We start from the raw sequence: 24,454 nt of genomic DNA, 5'->3' as shown, positions 1-24,454 counted from the left end.
ACTCCATCTTTTACCTGTCAATGCAACCCTTTTATTGCCTTTCAGCCAGTTTTTGGCCCAGGTGATGGGGTTTTTAGTCCACAGCAGTCTGAAAAATAGTTTCTGTTCTGTTTTTAAGTACCGTGCTAAAATCCAAACATCTGCCTTCCCCAGAGTCCACTGCTTTGTAATTTTGTCTTAAAAAGTAATCTGTGTAAACCCCACCACTGCCTGCTGCTCACAGATCTGCTTTCCTCCCGGCAGCCAGTGGTTCAATTGTGTGTAAGTGATCAAAATTATTTTGAACGCTTCCTAAATCCTCCCTGGAGTTAATATCTGCCCTTAGCACCTTTCAGTCACCAAGGACATACAGATATGCTCTTGCCTCCTTCCCCGGTTACACAGTGTTGGCATGTGCCTGGCATGTTTCTGTACTTCTCTGGGGATGCAGCTGGGACCGCACACCTGGGGGAGGGTTGACAGGGGAGGTTCTTCTTGTTTAATGCATTTGCAAGTTGAGCCTGTAATGCAATTCTGCTCTGGGACAGTTAGTGACTTGGAGCAGCGAGACATAAAAATCCTCTCTGAGCGCTTGTGCATGTTGCACATGTGCCAGGTGCTCTGGCTGAGGCTGAGTTAGCCCACAGCATCCTTTGGGATGCTCCTGCATTCCAGCACCCAAGTGAAGGAGCCACTACGACTGCTACAGCTGCTCACCATTGCAGATGAGATGCCTGTTATGGAGAAAGCAGCCCTGGAAAGGTGAATTCACTTTTCTTCAGACCCCAGATCTTTAGCCCATTACGTATCCTAACACTCATGGCTGCACTGAGGTCTGCAGAGAAGGAAAAGGGTCTGTGTAACTGGTGAATTCCGAGTGGATGTAGCTCCAGTGAGAGATGGGAGGCAATGACTGAGCCCCACCAGCACAGTCACAGGTGCTGTAATTCCTGGAACCCTCCATCCCCCCAACATGGCTCTGACATGCTCTGGGGCTAGCTGTGTTGAGCAGCTGATGCACACTGCAGAACTGGGAGAAGGTTCAGAAAGCTTCTCTTGCAAAACCTATTTATCAGCTAAAGCATCATTCCGGGGGGTGTGCCAGTGCACGCTGTAGCAGGCATCCTGGGGTACCCACAAGGCTGGGAGGAGCCTCTGGGATATGTGCAAAACCTGCCACTGCTGCTTGCATGGGGCAGAGATGACAGCCCAAGACACTTCTTCAGAAGGAGCAGGTTGGGATTACCTCTAGCCACAGGGTAAGTGCGCTCTGGGACAGATTGCTTCACCTTATGGCCTGGAGCCAGGAGGCAGTATTGAGGCATTCCAAAGCCTTCCACTCACACTTAGATGATTCACATAGAGATGGGCAGCACTATAGCTATGCTTTATGTAAGCAAGCACATGGAGAGCAGGAATAATCCCCATGTATGGGAAACGCTCCCTGGCATTCCCAGGCCAGAAGGTATTTCTGTGAGAGCAGGATTTCCTCTGCAGGTAACAGCCACAACATTTCTTGAGTGGAGGAATCAGTTGCAGATTTTGCTGGAAGAGCAAGCAAGAAAGGTGCAGATGGTGTGAGGGGGCTGCAAAGCCTTTGCAGGTGGCATTTTGCTCCCAGCCTTTGGCATTCTGCTCCCAGAATTTCACCAGCAAAAGTTAAGAAATTGCAAAACTTTCCATGATTCCTGCAGTGCAGGATGCTCAGCATTTAGGGTGCGTCCACCTCATGCCTTGTTCTGGATACTGAAGCATCTGCCAGACACAGGCAGGGCTGAAGGGCCAGGGCAGGACAGGGTGCAAGCAGAGACTCCCCCAGAGCAAAGGAGGCTTCTTGGTGTGGTACAGCAGCAGGAAAGGAGGGCATGGTTTTGGGGCAGAGCTACTCCCAGCTGTCTGATCCTCATCTTTTTATTTTCCTTCCAGTTACTACATTGATGGTCGGGTGGCCAAAGTGACGGACTTCCTGAAAACACGCCTGTTAGACACACTCTCTGACCAGATCAGGAAAATCCAGAAAGTACGTGAGTGGAAAGGGTCTGCAGGGGTGAGGGGACACTGTGCCTGTGGTGCCTGGCCATGGCACAGCTCACGGTCAGGTACAGGGCTCAGCACTGATGCACTACCAGGGGAGCTGGTGTGGGGTGGGGATGGAGGATGGAGGATGGCTGCTGGGGTGGCTGTGCTCCCAGCCAAAATGCAGACAGCCCTCATGCAGGGATGGGGGGAAAGACCAGGCAGCACAATGCCTGGTCCCAGGGTGGGATGTGTGGCAGGTTGTGAGGGAAGCGGCCACGTGCTGCAGCACAGCATGGGCTGTGCAGGTGTGCTGGGATACAGGCTGGAAGCACAGGGCAGGGGCAGAGACAGCATGCAAAGCCCTGCTAAGGCAGCTGACTGGCTTGAGTGTCCCATCTGTCTGTTCCTGAAGGGAACAGCATATAATGAGGGTGTTCTCTGAAACTGGCTCCCCGGGACAAGGGGATGAGTGAGCAGTCAGGCAGTACCAAACCATCCCAAGCACCGCCGGTGCCCAGCTTGCTCAGGAGGGGTCTCCTACTGCCATATCTTGCCCCACTTGTTCACAGTGCCTGAAAATGTTGCTTGCAAAGCAGTGACAGTTGCATTCCCAGAGTGACTCTCACTAGTGGAGATTCATGACCATTATGAACAACTGTATTTTTTCCCTGATGATCATGTTTTGACTGTGTCATAAAACCCAGCTGTTGCTGACATATGGTGTCAGAGTCTATAGATCTGACTGGCCAGTGAGCGCTCCTTTCCCCACTGGTCCAGGGGACCCAGCTCACATCTCTAACATTGGGATAGGTGACAAGGGCTTTTCAGGGTCTCCCTGCTTCGGCTGATATGGGGGCCAGAGCTGTGACTGACACGCTCAGCTGTCAGTCCTGGAAGAAATAAGGAACACCTAGTGAGTGGGAAAGGCTTTAGGGACTAGAGGAGGTGTCCGTCCATCTGTCTTGTCTAGGTTTTCAAATCATACCACTCACCACAATGTCTCACTGTTGTAATTCCTGCAGGGAGAAACCATAGAATGAGTAAACAACTGAAAGAGGCCCTGGGAAAGGGGATGAGAGGGTCGGCGCAGCAAAGCTGGAGGAGAGGAGCTGCTTTCTGAGTCCTCTGGCACAAGCTGGGAATCATCCATGTATGTGGATGATCCTCCTGCTTTTGGGAGGCATGGCAGGGTGGTCAGTGGGATCTTTGTGGGGCAAGTGAGAGACATCAGCTGACCCTGCTTCCTCTGAGAGTATAATGCCACATGAAAAGTGGTGGCATGTGTCCCACCTCTGCTGCAGGTCAGGAACCTGCTGGGAAGGGAGTGGGACCCCATCCATCCCCAGACCAGAAGCAGGAAGGAGCTGCCCTTGATGCAGGTTGAGGGAACCCTCATACCCACGAGGCAGAATTGGCTCTGCACAGGGCAGGGCTGGGGAAGGGTTCTCCTGGGAATGCCAGTGTGGCTGAGCAAAAGCACAGCACTGGGTGCTAATAGCCTCCAGCTTGGCTCTGAGTCCGTGCATCCTGCCGGGGCTGATTAGAGCAGCTGGACTTGTCCACTTCCCTGTTTTATTGCTTCCTCTCCGACCGGGGAAGGTGGCGGGCTTAGATAATTACAGGCAGGATGCCAACACCTCTGGGGCTTCAGTCAGGGTTGTCGACTCTCACAGGCTGTGAGTGGGAGGCAGCCTAGAGCTGGCGTATTTAACATCTTTGAGGGATCCCAGTCCATCCAGCACATTCCAGCGCTCCTCACTAATGGGGCAGGATCCATCAGGCTGCGCAGAGCATTCCTGGGGCCTCTGGGTTCGCAGACATCTGGTCGCAGAAGTTTGTCACCCAGCCTGGGGAAGAGGGATTGTAAGAGAGAGGACAGGGTGTTGCGTGGTGCAGAAGGTTGCTCATGCCAGGAGAGGGCAGCTCTGGCCATCTGAGCCCTGCTGTCCCGTCTGGCATCTCACAGGTGTCTGCACTGCTGGCTGAAGCCTTGTAAGGGGTGGCCCAGCATGCTCGGATCTGCATGTCCCACCTGTGCCATGGACCCCTCGGACGGCAAAGAAGCCCCTGCTCAGCCACGGGACCGACTATCCATGCCCAGAGGAATCCCACGGCTTTCTCTTTGGGTGTCTGCCTTTCCTCCTTGTAGCTCCAGTACACAACCCAGTGCTCCCACACTGCAGAGCCATTGGAGCTCGGGGGCTCCCCATGACTTGCAGTCACCTTGCATGGGGATATGCAGAGCTAATGTGACATGGGAGGGCAGTATATGGGATGGAGTGCATAGGGAGGTTATAAGGGAAGAGCAGGGTCCGGGACTGGGAGCATGAGAGCACATTTGGGAGGGCATGTTTGGAAGAGCTCCAGAAGATGGGTAGTGGCTATGTGGCAGTGGCAGGAGAGAGTGAGGAATAGTCTCCCATCACCAAACTATGGTGAAGACACATAGTGACATGCCAGGGCCAGGCAGGCACTGACTGCCCAGCAGCACCATCACCAAAGGCCTCCATAAGTCTTCCTAGGGTGTAGGACAGGAAATGTATGCCTTGGCTTTAAATCACAAGTGCGCCAGAACAACTTTGGTTTCTTTTGTCTCCTGTGCAGGTAGTGAACACGTACACACCAGGGAAGAAGATCTGGCTGGAAGGTGTTGGCACAACCTCAGCCGGAGGCATGAACAACCTCTCCGATTCCTATGCGGCCGGGTTCCTGTGAGTGACGCTGGCTTGCCAGCACCAGGGCACTGCCACCCCCACTCTGGCGGGGCTGCAGCACCAGGTTCAGGTGCTGCAAAGCCACTGCAGCTGACAGAGGGCAAGCTCCATGCCCACCTGAACCCCCCTTAGTAGTCCCTGGCAGGCTGGGTATTGTTATTTTCTCCGCTGTATCCCTACTACCCCTCCTCAGCCCTGCTTTCCTGTAGGTGATCCAGCCTCTGGCATACTCAGAGAAGCAGAGTAAGGAGGGAAGTACACTAAATCCCACACTGGTACCATGCCTGCAGGGCATGGGCATGGACAAGAGGTGTGATCCAAGAATGCCAGCTGTGGCATCCCAGGGCTGGCATCCCAAGAGGCTTGCCTCAGCAGTTTGGGATTGCCCGGATCTGCTCCCACTCTGTGTTTTTGATTCAGGCTGCAGCCACTCATCTTTGCATGCATTCACCCCCAGGGCACCTGCCCAGAGAGAGGGCTCAGGGGGAATGTCAGGGCTCAGCTCTGGAAACTGTTTTCTCTCCTTTGAAGATACAACCATTCTTGGCTCCTGGGACTCGTCTACTGGTACAGTCCCATGGCCTGGACATACTACTGCAAAGCCTCAGTTCGGATCTTCAGCACTGGCCATGATCAAAAAAGATGGAGGAAAATTATCCAGGCTTTGCACAGGGACATGCGTGGGATACCAGGGCTGTAAGGGTTGGAGACCTGTCCCAGGGGCTGTGAGAAGACAGGCTGGTGCAAAGGTCCAGTCTGCCCCCCTCGGATAGTGGGTGTAGAGTGCTGGCAGGCTGTGGGAACACCCTAGGCTCTGGGCACAGGGATGAGATGTTGGGATGCATGCAGGGGCTCAGGAGCGGTGTTGGGACATGCAAGCTGAGCACAGCTGAGGCAGAGGTGGCTGCAGTGGGGCATGCAGGTTTTCCAGGGCAAGGATAGTGAGAGCTGGTTAATACCCAGCTCACGAAACCATCTGAAGGCTTCAGCTCAGGTGCTGGAGCAGACATCAGGTCAGATGCATGAGAGTGGCTGTGCCACTGGGGCCAGGTCATCCCTCCATGGTGGTCCCTCCATGGTGCCCTGACTCTGTTCACTCTGTCCCCAGGTGGCTGAACACACTGGGCTTGCTGGCCAGCCAGGGCATCGACGTGGTGGTGCGGCATTCCTTCCTCGACCATGGCCACAACCACCTGGTGGACCAGAACTTTAACCCCTTGCCGGTAGGTCTGCCCAGGGGCATTGTGCTGGCATTGGCTTCTCCTTGCACATCTGGGGGGATTCTCAATTCTCTCCTTGTGGCCTCTCTGAACTCTGCTGGAAAATGAATTTTCCAGATCTGTTTTTTGCAGTGTTAATAGAAGACATTAGTTCATGTCAAGTGTAACATGTTGGTGGCAGATGGGAGAGCGATACCTCTGAAACTTCATCTAGTGTCCAGGGTTGGTAGCACAGGAGGGAGGCGGGTGCCACTGAGAGGGGGCAGTGCAGACTGTGGATTTGGAGGGACATATATGGCAGGACCATCACACATAGCATGGGGCACACAATCGGATCTCTAGTGTTGAGCTGGCCTGGGGGAAGCCAGACTAGAGCCTCAGCACTCGATTTCAGATCTCTAGAAACGAAGGTGAAAGGCATTCCTAGCTTGACAGTGAGCAGCAGTCCTCACCAGTGCCACACAATATCCCTCACTCTTCAGAAGCACCTGGGCAGAAGGGAACTCTCAGAACACATGGTGCTGATAATGAAAAACCCTGTTAAAAGTAGCAGGTTTCCTTTTCCCGTTGGGGCTAGTAAATATGCTGCCTTGTAAGCATAGTGCCTGGCAGAGCAGCTGGGTGCTCTGCATCTGCACTTTAAGGGATTTATGGGTCCATGACCCAGCAGGCGCTGCTGGCGGGCTGGGGATCCCTGTTGGAGAGATGCACAATTCTGACAGTCTGAACTTGCCTTTGATGCTGTGCTTGGATGTTGGCGGGTGGCTGCAGGGGAGCAGAGGCTGAGGGAGCTGTGTCTCAGTCAGCTCTACCTACTTGGCCGATGAAAATGGCATCCCTGTGACAGCATCCCTGAGCGTTGGGGTGGACACAGGAGGTGTTGATGAGACACAAGGTCTCTGCTAACCCTCCCAGCATGGCATGGTGTTTGGCTCTGGAGAGCAAACCAGTGAGCAGGAGAGCATGGTCCCCTGCCTGTGCTGCTCTGGGTATCTCGTGGAGCACCTAGGTCTGCTCACACATGCAGCCTTCCAGCAAGCATACCTGCCAGATCTGGGGGCCCGGGCTGGGGGAAGTCTTGGGGACTTTAAGCTTTGTTTGAAATGAATCTGAGCCTGCAGCAAGCACTTGATGGCTTTCTTCTGAAGAGCCAATTTCCCTGGCCAAACCACATCTCCGCCTTCCCCAAGGCTTCAGGGCCCCCCTGGATTGCTCCCGGGTGCAGGCCAACATCTGCCTGCTCTGTGGACAAGGGCAGTGGGTGGCTCTGGCTCTCCCAGCACAGCAGGTCAGAGGGTGGCCCATGGCCAGCTCTGCCAGCACAGTGTGCAGTGGCCTCAGAGTGGCTGGAGCAGGCATGTAGTTTGGAACAGGATTAAAGCCAGGGAAGGAGTTAAAGGAATAAACCTGAGGCTGTTAAACACAATGAAAGTCTTTAAACTGGATTTTGCTGTTGTTTTAAAGATAAGTCTCCCAATAAGTTAGATGTCAATCTCCATCATGATTGTTTCCTCACTCTCCCATGCTCCTTCAGTGCTGATCCCACATATTCCTGCACAAACTGTAGTGGTACTTCCCCAAACCTTTCCCTCCATTCCTGTGCTGTAAAAGAGCCACGGACAGGTGCAAACCAATGAAGGGTTCAAAAGCTATGAACTCCACAAAGCCCAACGAGACCGGGCCATGACCTGCTCTGCAGGACGGTGGCTGCTCTTTTCCCGTGGGAGCTATCAGGGAGATGAAAGCCGCTGGCTGTACCTGCGCGGGGCCGCGGCACTGTGAAATACAATCTGCTCATTAGCTGCCAGGACAAAGAGGTTTCCGCACGTCGGCTGGGCGTGAGGCAGCTGCCTGCTGAGAGAAGGGCTGCACCCGCCGCAGCATCAATCACAGCTCCAGCTGGCAGCTCCTCAGGGAACTGGGAGCCAGGGCTGGGCTCCCCATAGCAGTCTTTGCACCTCCTTCTCTTCCCCTGCCACTGCTGATGCCTGCTTGTTAGATAAAAGGATGGCGTGTTTCAGGACGATGAGCTGAAGCTGAACCTTTTACAGCAGTGTCCTTAACTACCAGCTAGCTGCATGGTCCAGAGAGAGTTTTCTGCATGGTCCAGGGACAGTGCAGAGAGGCAGACACAGCCCTTCATTCCTATCTTAAAGAGCTTCTCATAAAAACCCAAGTGATTTGTAGTCTGTCACCATACGAGCACTGTGCTGGTGCTACACGAGCCCTCCTCCCTGTCCTTCAGCTGGATCCCTTGGATCCACGTCAGTACCATCTCTGTTAAGATATGTTACAGTGGACAGCATAAGAAAGCTCATAACGTGTGGCGAAGGTGTCATGTTGGGGAATCAGGAAATGAAAATAACAGGGATCACTTGGTGAACAGCACAGTGGGAGCCTCGGCTTCTAAATCACTCTGTTTCTTTCTTCCTCTCCCATGGGAGTGCAGCTCTGAGTGGACTTTTTATGTACAGGGGAAGGAGCTCTATGTATAGCAGAGTGGCAGTAGCTGTTGCGGACTATGCTGTGAGCTAGCGAGGGTTGCCAGCTCGTCAGGTGGGTAGAGAGCACGTCTGCTCTCTGGGCATAGGCACCAGGCAGTAAACATGGGCAGCCCGGTGGGGTTTGCTCTGTGCTTTTTGAGGGTTAGCCTTGCCTTGGCTTGAAAATAAACTTCCAATCTCTTTTTGTTTCAGTGGGAAATGCAAGAGCACCTGGGAATAGCTGCTTGCGGGTAGGGTTGTAGTGAAACCTTGAAAGCAGAGGTTTAAGTAGGTCTATCCCTGGCTTTGCACTGTGGTGGCTTGCAAGTGCAATGTAGCCTGACTCCCCAAAAATGGTCTCAGGTGGCAGAAGCGTGGCCAAGGGGCCCTGCAGCTTCCCGGTGAAATTAGGAAGATGCTCACACCTCTGCTGGGCTTTCCACACGCTGACTCATGAGCTAAGCAGGGACTTACGGCTTTTGGGGCATTTTGCAAGGGGCATGGCCTTTGTGCCCCCCATCCAGGTCCTTCGCCCATGGAAGAGCAGCTTGAATGCCCGTCCTGGCTGCCAGAATTGCCCATTCACCCTCTCTCTGAGCTCAAGTGTTTTACTGTCTTGTTATTTTTGAAACAACATTTTCATGTATGGTTGGAGTGCTTTTTCTTCCTGAGTGATTGGGGCAGTCAGTTGTATAATAATAAGGGCTCGTGCTTGAGAAGCCCTTCAAATAAGCCTTTCACAGGTACATCAGTCTGTCTGCCTGCACTTAAACCCACCTGTACATGTGAGGGACTGAGGAGTGGAGGGAAAGAGGGCAGGAACAGCACCAATATTTGCTCTTCACAGGGCAGTGCCTCTGAAATGCTGATCTGGCATTTGGTAGCTCTAGGATCATTTCAGACATGCAGCTTACACACTCTATCTCTCTTTCCTTAATATCTTTCTGAAACAGTCCAGAGGGATGCCATACATTTATTTCACCCCAGACAGGCATAAGATTTCTCTTCAGATTGTTACAGAGTGTTAAAGACCTTTTTCAGTGCTCTTCCACATGGTACTCACCTCTTTTTTTATCCATCCTTGGTAGTGATTTCTGCTCCCTTAAGGTACAATGCTATAAGGTTTTACCTATGCAGAGAAAAAACTTGAGCATATTTCTAAGTAGGGCTTGAGGAACATAAGCCCCACGGAAAAGCCAAAGCTGAAAACCAGACTTCCACTTCCTGATAACTGTGGCTCCCCTTGGACCTTCCCCTAAAGACTCTGGACAGTAAGATACTAAGTTAGACACTAAAATTTCTTTCCTGCATATGAAGTTCATATGCAGCATGAGAGAGTCCCAGAGGGATCACAGGGTGAAGCGACGGCAGGGGCTGCCTGCTGAGCTGTGGTGGTGGAAGACAATAATGATATTGCCTGTGAATTGATGGCGTCCTTGAGAAAGTATCACAGCAGTGTGAAGGTCTCTGCCCAATGGTGCTGTGATCAGATGCTTGGACGCTGCAGGTGATTTTTCACCTCCTTGGCTTTGCCCAAAGGCACTGTGATGAGAACTCAGTGGGAAAGAGTATTACTGTCTGTCCTGGAGGAGGGGGGACCCTGAGCTCATACTGTCCTTAGTGATTTGTATCCTTCCCCATGGGGCTTTCGCAAAAGCCTTGGTGTGAACAAGCTGAGTGCCAGGCTGCAACCATCCATAGAATCTCTTGGGGTCCATGGGGCAGAGCCGTGGTGTGAGCTATGTGCTTGGGCTGCAGCTGGCAAGTTGGTACCAACGGCGCTTGCCCAACATGTCCCAACCATCAGGGCATGGGTTGGGCCTCCCAGTCTCTGGGTGCACAAAGGCAAGGGGCCATCCAGTGAGGTGCCAGGAGAGTGGGAGCGGGCCCCCCAGCCATGCTCCCGCCTACTGCACGTACACACTCCCTGGTGCGCTCGTTAGCTGAGCTGGCTTGGCAAGAGGCGCTGCTAATTGCAGCTGGAGGTCCCAGCCATCTCCCCGAACGGTGCCTCTCCCACTCCTGTGCTGCACCAGAGGGGCCCCAACCTGACCAGGGCTGTGGGGGCTGGGTCCTTGCCCACCTGTGCCCATACCCACCCCGGGGGGCCAGGGGAATTCAGCTCTGCTGCTGCCCCAGCCCATCTGCACATCCAGCACTGAGTCACCGCGCTGTGCACACACAGCCGTCTGAGCTGCCAGAGCAGAGCTGTGGCTGTCGTTCCTCTCCCAGGGACCCTCAGCTTCAGGTCACCATCTAGGAGAGGGTGGTTGGCTCAGACTGCTAACAGAGAGGTGTCAAGGGTCATGCAGGCAGAGGCATGGTCCCAAGTATGGGAGTGACAGAGGGTAGGGAGGGAGAGCAGGTTCAATGGAACTCACACACACATGGAAACTGTTCCTGATGATCATAAATCTGCTGCACGGGTGTATGGCACCCCCATCTGCCCTGCACGCTGGAGCACTAGCTCTGGTGGGAGCGGTGCCTACAGACAGGGGAAGGGTGGGAGAGGCAAGGACTGGCAGGAGCTGTTGGTACAGGATTTTCGCTCTGACCGTGGGAGGGAGGGATCAAATCCCAGGCAGTTCAGGTGTGCATGGGGGAAAGGCACGAGAAGTCAAGCTGAAACATGGTCCGCTGAAGGGCAGAGTGGAAATGGTGCCCTGCAGAAATCTCCCAGCCAGCCTTGGCACAAGTGCCTAAAGCAGGGCATCCCCTCCACTGCCTCATCCTTTCTACCGTGTCTCAAGGACTGAGGCATTGTCTGCTTTCTGCACTCTCATTGCATTCATCTTTCCAGGAGTTCCAAGTTAGCTCTGAGGATCATTTTATCTGTGAACAAGGAGACAGATTTAAAGCACCTAAACTCTTGCTCACTGTCACATTTGGTTAAGGCACCTTTCCCTCTTAGGTGCACCAAAAAAAAGGTCTCTGAAGTTCATATGCTTGGACTCTCAAATGTGTCAAAGTTGTGCTGCAGCTAGCAGCTCTGGCACCCACCCCCTGGAGCTGCAAGACGTGTAAACCTGGAGCTGGGTTGCTCCTCCTGCACTGGAGGGTGGAGCAGAGACAAACTCCATCTGGGACCAGCAGCAGTGGCTTGGTCTTGGGAGGGTGGACACAGCCACTGCTCACAATCTCCCAGAAGCACTATGCTAGTGACAGACCTGCCCACCTTGGTGACAGAGCCATCCCAGGGCTGTGCAGGAGGTGAGACAGCTAGACCCTTCTCAGGAGAGGTTGGTGTTCTGGAAGAACAGGAAGCAGAAAAGTTGTATTTGGTTTCCAAGCTTTCTGATCTGGCAGCTCCACTCCCTGTAGCCTCCGTTGCCTGAACCCTATTAGGAAGAGGTGATGACAAAGGAGAGGTTTATCTGTTCCTCCATCTGCTCAGCTCCCCAGGAAGGTGGAGGCCACTGACTAGGGCCAGCTTGTGAAGGGCAGTAGGCAGGGACCCCTTCCACTTGCCACTTTCCCAATGCCTGGGTAGGCTGTCCCCTCAGTGCCACTGGTGCCTGGCAGTGATTCCTGTAGCTGCTGCTCCCAGAGCAGGAATTTTGTGTTAATGTTGGTGTTTGGTTCTTCCGGGATGGAGAAGAAGAGCAGAAGAGAAAGAGACAAGGGAGAGGAGCTGAGCGAAGGGTGCAGTGGCTTGAAGGCTGGAAAGACGTGGTGCTTATCTGAGCCTTGGCAGGTAAAGCTGCTGGCACAGCTCCAGGAGACCATGGGGGCTGTGGGATGAGGGGCTAATACTCAACCCAAAGACAGAGCTTGCAGTGCTGTTGGCACCAGTGGCTGAGAACTCTGCTTCCGAGCACATGACTGCACATACATTACCAGGTTATTTCGGATGAGAGGGACTCTCCTGTCTGTCCCCGCACGCTGTGCTTCGGAACTTATTGCAAAGCAGGAGCTGAAGTCAAGGCAAGAGCTCAGCACCCTGTGGCTCTTGCTTCAAATCCTGGCTTGAACACAAAGTGCCTACATGTCACTGAAGCTGGTCGTTTTGGGCAGTAGATTGCACTAACCATGGCAAATTGGAGCTAAAAGCATCACTCGTTACATGTTTGCCTATCCCTCATGAGGGGAGCATCAGTGTCTGAAGCTGATGATTTTGACTTCAGCAAATGTTCCCTTTGGGGTGAGGCTCTGTCCTCCTCTGCTTGTCACAGGACCTTGCACAGGGTTTGGGTGAGAAAACCTTGAACTCCCACAGTCCAAGAAGCACATAAAACTCAGGGATAATGTTAAAAGCAGCGTCAGTCCAGCCATGCTGAAGGAGCAACTTGCTATGGCTCAAACAGGATGTAGGGAACTCCACAGGGAGAAAGATTTGGATGCTGAGGTTCTCTTTAATGTACTGGAAAAAGAGAGAACAAGAACCACTGGTTGGAAGCTGAAGCCAGACAAATTCAAGCCTAAAATAAGGAGTGGGATTATTAATAATGCGGATGTTTAACCCCTGAAACAGACTCCCTGGGAAATGGCAGCTTCTCCATCTCTCCAAATCCTCACAACCACAGTCACCATTTTCTGGAAGATGCTTTTGCCAAAAACAAGACATTGAGCTCAACAGAGTGATAAAAGAACAAAGCTCTCTCCTGTGATGTTCAGACCAGCCAGCCCTTATTTCCAGTTGCTTGGACTGTGGAAAAATGGAGGTGAAGGTGCAGGAATGGAGCAATCTGTCACAGGCTGTTGAAACTGGAGTGTGCCCAAGGCACAGAGGAAGAGCTTGGGCAGCTTCAGAAGATGGAAGAAGCAAGAGGAAGAGGAATAGATTAAGCAGCTGATGCTGCTGGTGACTTAGGGAGATACAGCCATGCACCGACAGCCCCAGCCAGAGGAGGCCGTACACCACAGGATCACAACTTGCTCCTTTGAAGTTCAGCTGCCTTTGCTAGTTACAGCCCCCAGCGGATTGAAGGGCCACGGCTCTGTTACTCTGGTTTTCTGATTATGGAAACACCTTCTCACACGTGATGAGCGCAGAGCTGAACAAACTCAGGTGGGCTGTAAAGCTGCTTTGCTGCCTCTAGGAGAGAGTGGGAATACGCTCCTCCAGTCCTCCTGATGGCTCTGGAGGTGGGAGGGTCTGGTTAATAGTTCTGCCTAAGGGTCTGCCTAATCAGCCTTGTTTCCAAAAGCTGAAGTCTCCAAAAGCTCCTGCAATGAAGTAAAGTGTGCAAAGAGATCAAGTGTGAGCCGCTGGGCTTTCCCTGTCTAATGGAAAGCTTGTAGGTCTTCACTGGCCCCATGGGGCTCAGAAGATGAGGCTGGTCTGACCTCTGTACTTGAGAGCTCACTTGAGACAAGTGCCCCTCCTGCCCATGAATCAGGAGGGGCAGGACGGGAGACCTCTTGGGGCACAGGAGGGCTCTGCCTTCAGGTGCTCCTCACCTGCAGCACTGCTTAATGGGTCTGCAAAGTAATTAAAGCAAGAAAGCTCCCTTGATTCCCATGGGACTAATAGCAAAGGAGCTTCCTGTCTGCTATTCCTCCTCTACCACTAAGCTGTATTGCTGGCTCAGCCCTCATAATGGGAGCCCTCCAAAAGACAAATCCTTTCTGCAGTTGCACGGGAGCCACTCATTTCCCTGGGCATTGCCTGGGCTGCCTCTGACAGGATGTCTGACTCCACACTGGAAGGCAGGCACGTGTCTTTGCAAGGGATATGTGGGTGCTGCCAGCCTGGGGAAGTTGCTTGCGCAGGGTTTGCCACATAGGAGTGGGTGCCAGCTGCTGTCAGGGGCCCAGGAAGAGGTCACTGACAAGCAGAAAAATCACCCTGTTTGCAGCCAAGCTGGGTTTCAAGCGCAACTGTTTCCCAAGCTGGTCACCATTTGAACAGGAGCAAGTAGCTGCAGGTGCCCAGCAGTCCTGGTGTGATATTGACTGGAGTTCATTCATGGCCAGTGGAAGGAGCAGCCCTGGAGCACCAGCCGAGATGGGGGAAGTGCCTTCACCCAGCAGGTTTGTTTCCATCATGCTAGATGTGTGTGTAATTTATCATCCAAGTGCTTGGTGTCACCAGGTCCTGGTAATTTATTGCAAGTAACGTGATTTTGGCCCCCAACACAAGAGGACTTGTGATGACGCAAAAAGATGCAGCTGTCTTCAGTGCTTCCCTGCAGTGATCTGAAGAGTTCAAGTGCCTCGAGACTGGTGCTGATGACTCCTTTTTCAGGCCCGGGTCATTTTTCTCACCCTCCTTTGAACTCTCTTTGGTATTTTCACATCCTTCTTGAAACTGAGACTTTGGAGCTGGTCTTGCCAGCAAGGCGAGATAAAATCACTGCTCTCCCCTCACCTCTTGCAGATGGTGGAAGGACAGGACAGTCCCTGCACTACACTGGAGCATTGCCTGTGCCAAAATGCTGCATGCTCAGCAGTGATCATCTCACACTTTGCAGAACAGCTCACCCTGCATCACTGATGACTGCCTTACCCATCTCACAGCATCTGCACGTTTTTTCTCAGAAAAGCTGTGTACTCTTAGCTGGATCAGAAGCTCACAAAACATAGCCAACACTTTCCAGAGAGACAAGCATTTGTCCTTGTGCCCAGCCCAGGAGACACTGAATGGTGCAGCCCTGCCCATGAGCCACCAAGGCAGGAGCCTAGGGCTCAACACCCCCGGCTCTGCAGGGTTTGTCAGAGCACACTTGGGATAAGTGTGTGCTAAGATATGAGATTTGGCAACAACTGGGGCAGATTATGGGGCTGGGCAACTCCCCGTACCCCCACATTACAAACTTTGCTGCTGCTGAGCCTTGAGAGTGGAGGGATGCTGATGTCGAAGCAGCAAACCACTGGGGACCACACAGCCCAGAGGGATAGGTGCTCAGATGGAGGCTGGAGCTGCTGTGCCAATTACCCATGGTGACAAAACCATCAAGAGCCCCCTGCAGAACAACTCAAGACCCATAGGGAAATCCTGAGGGCAGACACCAAGCGTCTGGCCTCTATCACTCCCATAACTTGTGGGTGAAAGCAGCATCTCATCAGTGGAAATGCTGAGGGGGCTGCTAGAATGACCTGAGAACCTGAGCTGACAAGTAGGTCAGGACACCAACTAATTTATTTTTCACTCATGACCATGGGACTAAACACTACAGCCTGTGCTCACCTTTGGTCTAGCTGTAAATTCAAGTAATTACTCATCTAATGATGCCGACTAATCAGTGTCTCACCAGAGAGCTGGCAGTGCCGGGCACTGTTTCTCCTGTCTGCCATGAGCCTGGGCAGCATGGGCCAGCACAGATTCCTACAGCAGGGGAAGGCTGGCAGAGCCCCTGCAGCGTGGTGCAGGCAGGGACATCCCCAGGCTGCAGAGCAGCCCCACCAGCCAGCAGGGTCAGGACAGTGGCACATGCCTTATGGACAGCACATATATGTGGCATTGAGCAACTGCAGCTCATCCTCCCCAGGAGCTATGGCCTTGTGGCTGAGCCTCCTCAGGCTTCTCCTTTCAACCTCACATCTACTTCAGGGCCCAGAGTTTGTAGAGGAAGCAGTTACCAGGCTGGTGTAGCACAAAGACCCATGGTTTTGACTGAGAGCAGCAAGAGGAGAGCAGAAGGTGGCTTTTCTTCAAGCATTGTGGCAAAAGCTTACATAGAAAGTGGGAGGTATGCTTGGATCTTCCTTTGCCAGGCCAGCCAAGCACTGATGGAACAGCTTAGCTTTTGCTGAGCTAGGCTGGAGAGAGGATGGAGCTGGCAGTCCGATCTGGACAGTGGGTTTTTGCCTGGTGCCTCCCCAACAGGGAGGGGAGATCATCCCAATTGCCCTGGTATATATGGTCCCTCTAGGACAGAGGGGGTTTATCCAAAGTGCTCATGTGTGTAATAGTGCCTCAGCACTCACAGGTAGCACCCAGAGAAGCAGCGTGAGAGGCTCCATCTCCCCAGCATCACCTGGTGTGCCTGGATCAGCAGTGGGGCCAGAGCCCCATCCTGCAGAACAACAGGGGAGCGCCTGAGCCTGCCCTTTCCCTTCCCACAACCCTGCTTCATTTATCACACACCTCCCAGCCTCTGCAGCGGATGAGTGGGGGGCCCTGCAGGCAGCAGCCTCCATCACCACACAGCCTCACCTCCCTCCCCAGGGCTTGGGGTCCATCCTGTGTGCCGAGCAAGGCCATGCCCTGCGGGAAAAAGTAGTATGTGGTGACGTAATTAAGGCTGCATCATTTACACATGTGTGTAGGGTCTGAACATTTCCTATTTCTTGAGTGCTTGGCTTCTCCATGCTCCATGGGAGGCTTTAAAATGTGAAAAATACCTCTGGGAAGCTGAGCACCCTCAGCAGTCCCAAAAGCCAGTGTGCCACTAACAGAGATGAAAAGCTGTTATGCTCCAGCTCTGTGTAGAGAGTGGGGGAAGAGCCTGCTGCAGAGACATCACCCTCCTGTGTGGATCAGCTGGAGCTGGTGCACAGGTCCACAGCATGGCTACATGTGGGTCCATGGGAACGTGCGAGGGCACTCATGCTGCTCCCCATGCTCTGCAACACAGCCAAAAGCTGAGCTTCTTTAGAGGGTATCCATGTATTCCTCTCTTAATCTCTTTCTTGGAAACAGCGATGCCATTATGGTTTGGACTGCACAAAAAAAAGCTCACCCCAAGGCAGACATCTGGCACACAACATTTTCATCCCAACAGCCAAAATTTTGCTAGGCTGCAAGCAGGGAAACCAGCCTCTCCTGCCAGCTCCCTCTGTGAGTTGGGGGACTGTTGTGCTGCTGACTGTCCCCTCTGCCCCCCAGGATTACTGGCTGTCCCTGCTCTACAAGCGCCTCATTGGTCCCAAGGTGCTGGCGATCCACGTGGCCGGTCTGCAGAGGAAACCCCGCCCCGGCAGGGTCATTCGCGACAAGCTCCGGATTTATGCCCACTGCACCAGCTACCACAAGTAAGCGGAGCAAGGGAGACTGTGGGCTACAGGGTGGGATAAGCGGTACCCCCAGGAGATGGAGACCGACAAGGACACGCTGGGGCAGGAGCCTGGCAAGGCAGCTTGGCTTCCCAGGGTATTCACCTGGGTGGTGCTCTGGCTGCTGTCAAAGTGAAGGAGCACAGGAATGGCGATGCCTCCGATGAAAGTCGTGGCAAGCCCGTGCCTGGGAACGGGGCCGTCCGGGACCGGTGAAGTGGCCGCCGGGCAGGCCGGGCAGCAGAGATCAAGGGAGTGGATTACACACGAGGGGCCCCCGGTCGGTCGGGTTACCCGCCGGGCCGCGCTGCCGGGGAGCCTGGCCTGGTTATTGTTTCGCTGATAAGGTCTTTGAAAGCACCCCAGCGAGCCGGGGGGGGCGGCCACCTCCTCCGCGGACACAAGTTGCTATTGTGGAGGAGGAGAGACTGTTTCTTTACACAGTCCAGATGCTTTCAACATGCCTCCAACTCGGTAGGAAACCTTGTCCAGTAACTGACAGGTGCAAAGTGCTTTATAGCCTTTGTTTGGGGCTGCCTGATTAGGAAGGGACAGAGGAGCAGTGTCTGGACCCGTCAGTTAGGTGCCTGGGGTAGCGGGGGCAGACACCACTCACACACAGAGTTCCTCTCCGTTCTCAGCCTCCTCCTTGCAAGTTTGGGGGGGCTGTCCTGGGACCACCACCCCTGCTCTGGACACCACTGTAGCGCCCTCTTAAGTTTTGTCACCCTTGGCCGAGGAGCAGGGGTTGAAAGCTGTCATGACAGAGCCAAGCTTTGTGATGGAAAGGTGGCATCTGCTTGTGGAGGGGCAACTGGGATGGTGACATCTGGATGGCTGCATGAGGCCAGTTCTTGCAGAGATCCCCAACCCCCTTGGAGGCAATGCTCCCAGGGCACATGGCAATGCAGCCCTCACCTCCCATTTTCCCCTTTGCAGCCACAACTACGTTCGGGGGTCCATCACCCTTTACATCATCAACCTGCATCGCTCCCGGAAGAAAATAAAGCTGGCAGGGACGCTGCGGGATAAGATCGTCCACCAGTACCTGCTGCAGCCCTACGGCAAGGACGGGCTCCACTCCAAGTAAGTGCGATGCCACTGGCTGGGGTTGCCACAACTGCCCCATCCTGAATGTCACTGCCCTGACCCTCTCTTGGTCCCACAGGTTGGTCCAGCTCAACGGGCAGCCACTGGCCATGGTGGACGATGGGACCCTCCCTGAGTTGAAGCCTCGCCCTCTGCGGGCCGGCCGTACCCTGGTCATCCCCCCGCTGACCATGAGCTTCTATGTGGTGAAGAATGTGAATGCGCTGGCTTGTCGGTACCGATAGCCCGCGGCCCAGAACAGACTTGCCAGCCCCGCTCCTGCACCCGCACACTGCCCAGGTCACGCTGCCTCCTTGGCAGCCCACGCAGCCCCGTCACAGGGCCATGCTGGGTGGCACCACACAATGCCCTCATCCTCACACCCTGGATGTCCTCTGCCTTGGCACCCACTCCCGCCCTGTGACCACAGAGCTCCACGTGCCCTGACCACCGTTCTGCCAGAGCAGTGCAACAGCCAATTCGCAGGGCCTGCTGCCAGCCATCCCGTGAGCTGCAAGAAGCACCCGGTACCTAGTGCCCACTGGCTGCGTGGAAGGCTGGGGTGCCGAGCCCCGGTATAGCGTGGGGCAGGCGCCCTCCTGAGTCCCCTGGTCCCACTGCCCAGGTGGTGACCCTTCCAGCAGCCGGACCCCCTTCCACGGAGGCGGGCAGTGCTCCGGTGCAGCAAGCGCATGGAAGCAGCTCCCTCTACTGCCGCCAGGATGCCGCCAGCCGGCCTGGCCCGCCGCGGGATGCACCGGCCGGGGCGGGGCGGGGTGGGGCGGGCCGGGGGAGGGGACGCCGGGGGCCGTCCCGAGTGGGCGGGCCCGGGCTCCACGGCGGGAAATGTTGATAATTAAATTATACGTCCCGGAGCGGAGAGGGGGGTCGAGAGCGTGTCCTGCCCAGGAGAGAGGCGGTGTCGTGGGCAGGAGCAGCCGCCACGCGCCCAGGCACTACCGGAGATGTAATAAAGTTGGGCTGTCAACCGCGCCGGCGTCTTCTGTCCGCTGCAGGCCGGGTCCGGGACCGGGACCGGAGCGGGCCGGGCCCAGCCGGGGCGGGGGCGGGCGGCCGCGGGGCGGGAGCGGTGCCGCCCTGCAGTGCCGCGCCGGGCCACCGGGGGCGCTGCGCGCGTGGGCGCGGCGGTCACGCGCGGCGGAGCAGGAAGCGGCGCGGGGCGGGTGGGGCCGCGCGGTCCCGGAGCCCCCGGAGCCCCCGGAGCCCCCGGAGCCCCCGGTGCCCGTAGCGCCGCCGGCCATGCGGTGTGTCCTGATCGCCAGCACCGCGGCAGAGCTGCTCTTCTACTGGGCCGATGGCGCCTTCCTCCGCCGGCTGCGGTCGCCCCACGCCGGGCAGGTGGGGCGGGACGGGGTGGGACGGGTGCGGGGAAGGGGGCGCGGGGGGCGCGGTCGCGCGTGGGCGCTGATCGGGAGCGTGTGGCGCAGGGCCCGGCGCTGGAGGACAGTCTCAACACCCTCTTCGCCCCCCTCATCATCTCCTGCGCGGCGCTGCTGGAGAAGCTCGCCGACACCTACACTTGCTTCGCCACCGAGGGCGGGCGGCACCTCCACGTCCTGCAGACGGTAGGACCGGCACCGGGGACCGGGGACCCCCGGCTGGCCCCCGCCTGACCGCGCTGCCGGTTGCAGTTCGGGGACTGCCTGTACATCGCAGTGAACGGCGACGGGACGCAGACCGAGGACGACCTGCGCCGGACGCTCTTCGTGCTGCGGCGCTTGGTGGAGGCTCACTGTGGCCTCGTCACGCTCGACTCACACCTCATCCGCAAGGAGTGAGTGGGCACGGCCACCGGCACGGGCTGGCATGCCGGGGTTCTGGGGTGGCTGCCACGCGGTGCCTTCGTGCGGCACCGAGGGGTGGGAGTGGGTGTCTCCAGACTGGGACGCCTCTTTTCAGCATGACCCCCCTGCCTGCTGGGCTGCAGCTGGGTTTTGTGGTGTCCGTCCCACACAAGGAGGTGACAGCTGCCTCTCACTTCACACTCTGACCGGTGCAGGTTGCGGCCAGCTGACTCAGAGCAGCGGGAGCGTGTATGGAGCCTGCTGCGGGGCCTTCTGGAGACCTACAGCCACCTGCGGGAGGAGGACCAGAGCTTTGCAGTGGAGGTACCAATGCCCCGGGATGTCCCTCACTTTTGGGGCATTCCAGGGGTGTGAAGCTGCATAGAGTCCCGGGATGTGAGGAAAGGCTCTAGGCTGGGGACTTTGGGGCAACTCCCTGGAGCAGTGGAAGCTCAAACTTGCCCTTGCGGCTGTGAGGCTGGGTCTAGGGGAACTCCGCAGCCTTCTTCCCACCTGCACCCCAGGCCGTGGAGCGGCTGATCCACCCTCAGCTGTGTGAACAGTGCATTGAGTTCCTGGAACGGCAAGTGGTGCAGTACATCAATGCCAGTCCTGAGCGTGGTGGGGATGAGGTGGGCCATGCCTTCCTTCTGGTGCACACCAAGCTGCTGGCCTTCTACTCCAGGTACACCCGGCCCCACCACCCTCCCCAAAGACACCACTTATCCTCTCAGCTGACCCTTCCCTTCTCTGTCCTGCAGCCGCAATGCCAGCTCCATCCGCCCAGCCGACCTGCTTGTCCTCATCCTCCTGGTGCAGGACCTGTACCCCAGCCAGAGTGCTGAGGAGGAGCTCAGCCCCCAGGTGATCTAGAGCAGGACTGGGGTCCAGAGCAGGTCAAGGTGCTCCTGTGGGGGGATGCCTTGGCAGCCAGGGCTTAACTTTTTTTCTCTCTTTTTGGAAGCCCATGGCAGGGAACGTTCTCCCCGAGGGACCCAAGAGAAGTGAGAGCATCCCTGTGAGTGGCCCTGGCTCCCATGGAGCTGCAGAGAAGGACTCAGATGACCAGGTGAGGCCATGAGATCAGAAGCTGTAGGGTGGTATGCTGGAAGGACTGCCTGCATTGCTCCCATTGCTGACACATTCATTCTCAGTGGCAGGACACAGATGATCAATCTGTGCCCGAGGTCTACTACACACCTGAGCCCTCGCCAGGCAGGCACAGCACAGGTGAGTCCCCAGCTAGGCAGCAGCCCTGCCCCCAGCCCTGCAGAGGCTCTGGGGCTGTGAAGGGGCCTGGTGGGAAGGGCGACCTGCTGTTGTGTTCCCTGCAGGCAGCGAGAGCTGGTCAGAGGGTGCTGAGATGCTGAGCATTGGGGAGGCAGAAGCTACAGATGTCCAGGTGAGCACAGTCCTGCAATGCCTCCCAGCTCCACACCTCGACAGCCTGTCCTGATGCTCTTTGTGCTCTTTGCGGTCTCCGGTCTTCGGCACTCGTCTCTTGCTGTGCTGCAGCTGTGGGTACCCTGTGTCCCACATGTTGTGCCTAACTGTGCCCTCTCTGAGGCGTTGCTTACAGTCTCCCTGTCCAGAGCTGTCAGCAGAGAGAAATCAGGGCTGCCTCAGAGCAGTCCAGTGTCTCCCTCTGCTGCCCCTGGGCTTTCTGGGCTGCTTCTGTGATGGATGCTGCAGCACTTCACACACTGCAAGTAAGCATTGTCCTCACTTTAAGGCATTTGCAACCTTTGTCTTTCTTTCTGGTGCTCTTTTGGGGTTCCTGGGCACTTCCCTTGCTGCTGATCTTTTGTTGCATGGCCCCTTCAGCTCCTTCAGTTCTGTCATGCCTGGTTGCAGCTTTCAGGGCATTGCCATGTCCCTACAGAGCATCCCGGGTTGGTGCAGGCTGCCTCATACCCACGGGGGGAGCTGAGCATCTTCTCTTTCTCCCCAGATGGCAGAGGACTTGCTCCAGACCTTAGGGCCTCTGGTCCCTGAAGCTTCAAACCCCAGAAGGATCTTCTTGGATGCCAGCCTGCGGGAAGGTTACTGCCCCTTGCTGCCACACACCATGCACTGCCTGCCACTCTGGCCAGGCATCTCCCTCGTGCTACTGACCAAGGTGAGCTGCCTCTGAGGTCAGGGAGGCGATGTTGGACTGAGTCTTGCCTGACCCACATCTCCCTGCCCTGGCAGGGCCCCATGACCCAGGTGGCTGTCACCTTATACCAGTTGCTGGATGGGTTCTTGGTGCTGGAGAAGAAGCTGGAAGAGGGGCCAGAGGCAGGAGTCGCACGCTCCTACCCGTTCCTGGCTGAGCTGCGGCAACGCATGGACAAGTTTGTGAAGAAGCTGAGTGGACAGGACATCCAGGTGGGAGTGGGAACATGAAGACCCTGTCCTGCTGTCCCCACAGCCTGACACAGTCCTGTCTTTTTAGTTGCAGAACACCTGGTTGGACTTCAAGAACAAGATATTTTCCCGGAGTGAGCCTGGGAGCTCCTTGGAGTGAGTAGGGAGTGGCCAGGGAAAGTCTGCAAAGCAGGCAGGCGCCTTTTCCAGGCTGGGGCCAGCACAGCTGTCCCTGCAGTGCTGGGGACCCAGTGTCCAAACTCAGTATTCTCTGTGTCTCCTGGCTCAGGCTGCTGCAGGCAGTGGCCAGCGTGAAGCGGCAGCTCTGCTCTGTGTACCGCCAGCTCTTCCTGACCTCTGCTGGCCACAGCCTGTCCCAGGGGCTGCGGGACCATGCTCAGAAGCTGATGAGGTGAGTGCATGGGGTGGCCAGCATCACCAAGGGGCTGCTGCACACCCAACTGTGTTGGGACTTGGGGGTCCTGGACTCTCACCATGCTTCTTCTCGACAGGGAGAAGCTGCTGGACTGGCGGGACTTCCTTCTGGTGAAGAGCAGGCGCAATATCACCATGGTGTCATACCCATCTCTGCGGCTGGGAACACAGCCTGGAGAGGGGGTGTCCTTAAGGGGGTAGCAGACATGGGAGTGGGACCCTGTCCCCCAGCACCAGGGTCAAGGGGAGGAGTGTGGTGGGTGAAGGCAGTTTCCCCGAGGCTCAAGGGCTGTTCTGGAAAGGCACCAAAGTTGTTGGACACCCTTAACCCACCCCACATACCTAGAGGACTTTCCTGGCCTGGTGCACTTCATCTATGTGGACCGCACAGCTGGGCAGATGATGGCACCATCACTCAGCGTGACAGAGAAGTCCAGCTCAGAGCTCGGCAAGGGTCCCCTGGCCAACTTCATCAAGAGAAAGGTACTGCTGATGGGGGATAGAGGTGGCATGGGAACCACCAGACGGGGTGGTAATTGAAGGATTTTCTGCTCAGGCTTCAGGTGTCCCTTGTCCTCCAGGTCTGGTCCCTGATCACACTGGCCCGGCGATACCTACAGAAGGGCTACACGACACTCATGCTGCAGGATGGCGACTACTGTTGCTCCTACTTCCTCTGGTTTGAGAATGAGCTGGTATGTGGGGCCAGGAAGGGTCTAAGCCCCTCTACCCCAGCACCTTCTGGGGCAGGGAGAGGGGCTGTAGGCATAGCCAGCTCTGGCTCCTCGGCAGTCCCATCCCTGCTTCTGCCCTCTGCTGTCATTTCTCCCCAGGGCTACAAGCTGGAGGTGATAGAGGTACCGGTTCTGTCTGATGATTCTGCTCCAATTGGGATGCTGGCAGGGGACTACTACAGGTGAGCAGTCACCAGCCCTGTGGTTTGGCACCAGGGCTCAAAGCTAGGCTGGCATGGGGGTCCCTGTGAGTAATGTTATCCTCACCAGGGTGTCACTGCAGGGTGATACTGGTGCTGTGGTGTCACTGGGGTTGCACCAGCCCACCTCCCCAGCCTGGTGCCACGGTTCTTCTGTGTCCTTGCAAAGGACTTTCTAAAGGGAAGATGGTTAGAAAGGGGGTGCCTGTGTGCACTCTACCTGCCAAGGCCTCTTTCTTCTCCTCCCCAGGAAGTTGCTGCGTTATTACAGCAAGAACCACCAGGCAGAAGTAGTGAAGTGCTATGAGCTGCTGACTGTGCACCTGGGCATCATCCCCTCTGAGCTTGTGGTCCAGCAGGCCTGCGACTTGGCCCGGCGCCTCTGGGAGCCATCCCGCATCCCTCTGCTCTGAGCTGCCTCTGGCCACCTCGGGCATTAAAGCGGGTGTGGATGTTCCAGGAACCTGAGCTGCTTTCTCAGTGTCTGTGT

General features: G+C 55.9%; 2 protein-coding genes across 5 annotated transcripts in view; both read left to right on the top strand.

Moving 5' to 3' along the window:
* HPSE2 (heparanase 2 (inactive)) overlaps positions 1-19,422 on the top strand; it is a 108,973-nt gene extending 89,551 nt beyond the window's left edge. For both annotated transcript variants that reach the window (XM_051800204.1, XM_051800203.1), the window contains 6 exons: positions 1,906-1,999; positions 4,603-4,709; positions 5,821-5,935; positions 17,186-17,331; positions 18,292-18,438; positions 18,521-19,422. In XM_051800204.1, coding sequence (XP_051656164.1) covers positions 1,906-1,999; positions 4,603-4,709; positions 5,821-5,935; positions 17,186-17,331; positions 18,292-18,438; positions 18,521-18,686 — 775 coding nt within the window. In that variant the 3' untranslated portion in view covers positions 18,687-19,422. The remainder of the gene's footprint in view (positions 1-1,905; positions 2,000-4,602; positions 4,710-5,820; positions 5,936-17,185; positions 17,332-18,291; positions 18,439-18,520) is intronic.
* A 225-nt stretch (positions 19,423-19,647) lies between these two features.
* On the top strand, positions 19,648-24,427 carry HPS1 (HPS1 biogenesis of lysosomal organelles complex 3 subunit 1). Of its 3 annotated transcripts, XM_051799939.1 has the most exons (18): positions 19,648-19,800; positions 19,890-20,027; positions 20,094-20,236; positions 20,462-20,570; positions 20,771-20,931; positions 21,008-21,110; positions 21,211-21,315; positions 21,401-21,476; positions 21,581-21,648; positions 22,198-22,365; positions 22,440-22,616; positions 22,684-22,751; positions 22,885-23,007; positions 23,108-23,178; positions 23,374-23,513; positions 23,612-23,725; positions 23,864-23,946; positions 24,215-24,427. In XM_051799939.1, the coding sequence occupies exons 1-18, from the start codon at positions 19,702-19,704 to the stop codon at positions 24,375-24,377; spliced, it is 2,109 nt and encodes a 702-aa protein (XP_051655899.1). In that variant the 5' UTR covers positions 19,648-19,701; the 3' UTR covers positions 24,378-24,427. The 3 variants fall into 3 exon arrangements, 2 of the variants coding, with proteins under 2 accessions (XP_051655899.1, XP_051655900.1); XR_007906717.1 differs by lacking the exons at positions 23,108-23,178; positions 23,374-23,513; positions 23,612-23,725; positions 23,864-23,946; positions 24,215-24,427 and having other exon boundaries at positions 22,198-22,288; positions 22,885-22,960; XM_051799940.1 differs by lacking the exons at positions 19,648-19,800; positions 19,890-20,027; positions 20,094-20,236; ... (4 more) ...; positions 21,401-21,476; positions 21,581-21,648 and adding an exon at positions 21,655-21,955.
* Positions 24,428-24,454: the final 27 nt, after the last annotated feature.

Source organism: Manacus candei, unplaced genomic scaffold, assembly GCF_025592945.1.
Source record: "Manacus candei isolate 608988 ecotype Guabito, Panama unplaced genomic scaffold, ASM2559294v1 h1tg000050l, whole genome shotgun sequence".
In the NCBI taxonomy this organism is placed as follows: Eukaryota; Metazoa; Chordata; class Aves; order Passeriformes; family Pipridae; genus Manacus; species Manacus candei.
Note: the sequence above shows the minus strand (reverse complement) of the source record. Positions and strands in the feature narration are given on the sequence as shown.